Below are 2,903 nucleotides of genomic sequence, written 5' to 3' on the forward strand. Positions count from 1 at the left end.
TGGATCTTCTACCAGCCAAAATTTCAATGTCAACCAAATATCCAGTACACCGAAATATTGGTTTGAGCAGTTACAGCTGCTGCCAGTATCCTTTATCAAAGAAGATAAAGTGTTCGACATGTATGCTCTCATTGACCCCGGCAGTCAGTTTAAGTTTTTATTAGACGCTGTTTCTGACTGCCTGGAAATCCCACGCGAAAATCAATCTTCAACTACTGTTCAATATCTAAGCGTTGAATACGAAATGCCCCTATCAAAAATAAAGCAACCAATAACAGTTTGCCCTTTCAATCAGTTTGATGAAAAGTTCCAAATATCCAGAGCCTACAGCACCCCTACATTAAACGTTACTGCAGCCAATGTCACTGAGCTAAACTATGTTTGCGATGCATTCAATGAACTTCGACACATATATTTCCCAGACATTGCCGAAGGTAAGATTGGAGCACTCCTTGGTGTCAGTGCTTTTGCCTTTACGCATCCTACTGAAGTAATTCAAGGCACCAAAATCCGCCCCTTTGGAGTAAAGACAAAGCTTGGATGGACACCTGCAGGAGAGTACCTGAACACACTAGGAAACAGCTCTTCAAAATCTTCTAACAAATCGAAAGTATTTGTATACCATGTCTGTCGGAAAAGTCCAGAACAACCCTTGGACAATTTGATACAAGAATTTTGGTCAATAGAGAACGATGGTACCAGAAAAGAAGATAATACTATCACTGAAGATGAAAAGTCTGCCATTCGAATACTTGAGAGTACTATCAACCACACAGTGGCAAGGTATGAAATAGGTCTTCCATGGAAAGTACCTGCCAATCTTCAAAATAACTATTTTTCTGCCCTCAATCAGCTAAACAGTTTGAACAAACGACTTAATAATGATCCAAAACTAAGTGACATGTACCAACAGACTCTTGTCACATATCTCGAGAAAATTTACGTCAAGCCAGTGCAAATGACAGACCCACATCCTGAGAAAATATGGCACTTGCCGCATCACCCTGTTCAAAGCGCAAACAAACCAAACAAAGTGCGTCATGTCGCCAATGCAGCGTGAAAATTCAAAGGCGAGTCACTAAATTCCAATCTTCTAACAGGACCAGACCTCTTAAACAGTCTAATAGGAATTTTGGTCAGATTTCGTGAAAAAGCTATTGCTATTTTGGCAGACATTGAAGGAATGTTCATGCAAATCGGCATCCGAAATGAAGATCAATCTGCACTACGTTTCCTATGGTCTATTGACAATGATGTGCGACAGTTTCAATTCACCAGATTGATTTTTGGTGCAACTTGCTCACCATCTTGTGCAATTTTTGTCTTAAACAGAGGCGCAGAGGACAACGTCGAGACATATCCAAAAGCACAGAGTGCTATAAAGTCTTATTTTTATATGGATGACTACATCCAGTCCTTCGACTCTCCTGAAAATGCCAACGCGACTGCATTTGAAGTAAAGAACTGCCTGAGAGCCGGTGGTTTCCGCCTCACCAAATTCCTGTCAAACCATCAACAGGCTCTTCAGTGTATTACTCCAGAAGACCTCGAGGAGCCCAAGAGTGAAACAAGAATCCTCGGGCAAAAATGGAACCTTGAAAAAGATACATTTTTCATGAAATCCCTAGGAGAATTCCTTAAAGAAGCGTAACAATACACTCAACGGAAACTTTTCAGTCTGGTGTCATCAATTTTTGACCCAATTGGGTTTCTTGGCCCAATGACAATAAAGTTCAAAATTCTTCTTCAGCAACTTTGGAAGTTAGGTAGAAAATGGGACGAGCCACTCCCACTTGAACTTCTTCATCCCTTACAAAAGCTCCTTAACAGTTATCACTCTATGCTTCAACCTGAAATTCTACGACAGATGACAACACAGAATCTACTGGAGACAGAGAACCAGTTGCATGTTTTTGTTGATGCATCGATTGTTGCAACGTGTGCTGTTGTCTACCTCAAGAGCTTGAATCAGACCAGCAACGAATTACAAACTGCATTCGTGATCGGGAAATGCAAAGTAGCGCCCGTAAAACAGTTGAGCGTTCCAAAGTTGGAACTAGAGGCATCTGTCACAAGTGTTCGACTCCTGAATTTTGTTAGAGATGAACTCTCTGTTGAAATGAGCAATGTTTTTTATTGGACGGATAGTCAAGTTGTCCTTGACTGGATTGGTTCTTCAAAGAAGCAACCAGTTTTTGTTGCTAATCGCATTGCAAAAATAAAAGTAAAAAGCAAACCTGACAATTGGAATCATATTGCGACAAACTTAAACCCAGCTGATCATTGTACTCGTGGTTTAGAACCCAAGTAAATTGAAGCAAAATGGTTGAAGCCACCAGATTTTCTCTCCACAAATGATGTCTTTTGTAGACCTACAAAGCAAATGCCGATTTGTGCTGCAACAACACGATCTGCCTTAAGAAGCAAGACACCAGTACTCGACCCTAAACAGTTTTCAACATGGACAAAGATTTTGCTAACGACAGCTAATGTTTTCAATCTGATCTACAGAGCGAAAAAACAGCGTGACAATCACCATCAATACACTGTTGAAGACCTTGAATTATCAAAATCTTACTTGATACAAATGTCGCAAGTCAGTAGCTTCCCAACCGTCATCGAGTTGCTAAAAAGTAGCCGTAAACTGGACCCGAAATTCAAACACAGGTCGTTAAACCCAATGCTTGATAAGAACGGTATATTACGCGTCTGTGGAAGGCTAATTTTTGCTCCCAGTGAACTCGATTTGGCCAAGCGGCCAATACTACTTCATGCAAAAGATCACATTTGTCGTTTATACCTCGAACATGCCCATCGCATCTGTGTGCATCAGGGAACAGAAGCCACTAAAGCTTTTGTACAGCAAAGGTACTACGTAATTGGTCTCCGCAGAACACTGCAGA

The 2,903-nt window shown here is 40.9% G+C and overlaps 1 protein-coding gene across 1 annotated transcript; it reads left to right on the forward strand.

The window, feature by feature from the left end:
• The first annotated feature begins 1,183 nt into the window (after nt 1-1,183).
• LOC142346108 (uncharacterized) lies at nt 1,184-1,651 on the forward strand. Its single transcript, XM_075398611.1, has one exon. The coding sequence runs from the start codon at nt 1,184-1,186 to the stop codon at nt 1,649-1,651; it is 468 nt and encodes a 155-aa protein (XP_075254726.1).
• The last annotated feature ends 1,252 nt before the right edge of the window (nt 1,652-2,903 follow it).

The sequence above is a fragment of the Convolutriloba macropyga genome, chromosome 9 (assembly GCF_964194025.1).
Source record: "Convolutriloba macropyga chromosome 9, txConMacr16.3, whole genome shotgun sequence".
NCBI classification, from domain to species: Eukaryota; Metazoa; Xenacoelomorpha; order Acoela; family Convolutidae; genus Convolutriloba; species Convolutriloba macropyga.

Excerpts from the sequence above, each read along its gene's own strand:
- LOC142346108 (XM_075398611.1), top strand. The coding sequence starts at position 1,184 with ATGTTCATGCAAATCGGCATCCGAAATGAAGATCAATCTGCACTACGT.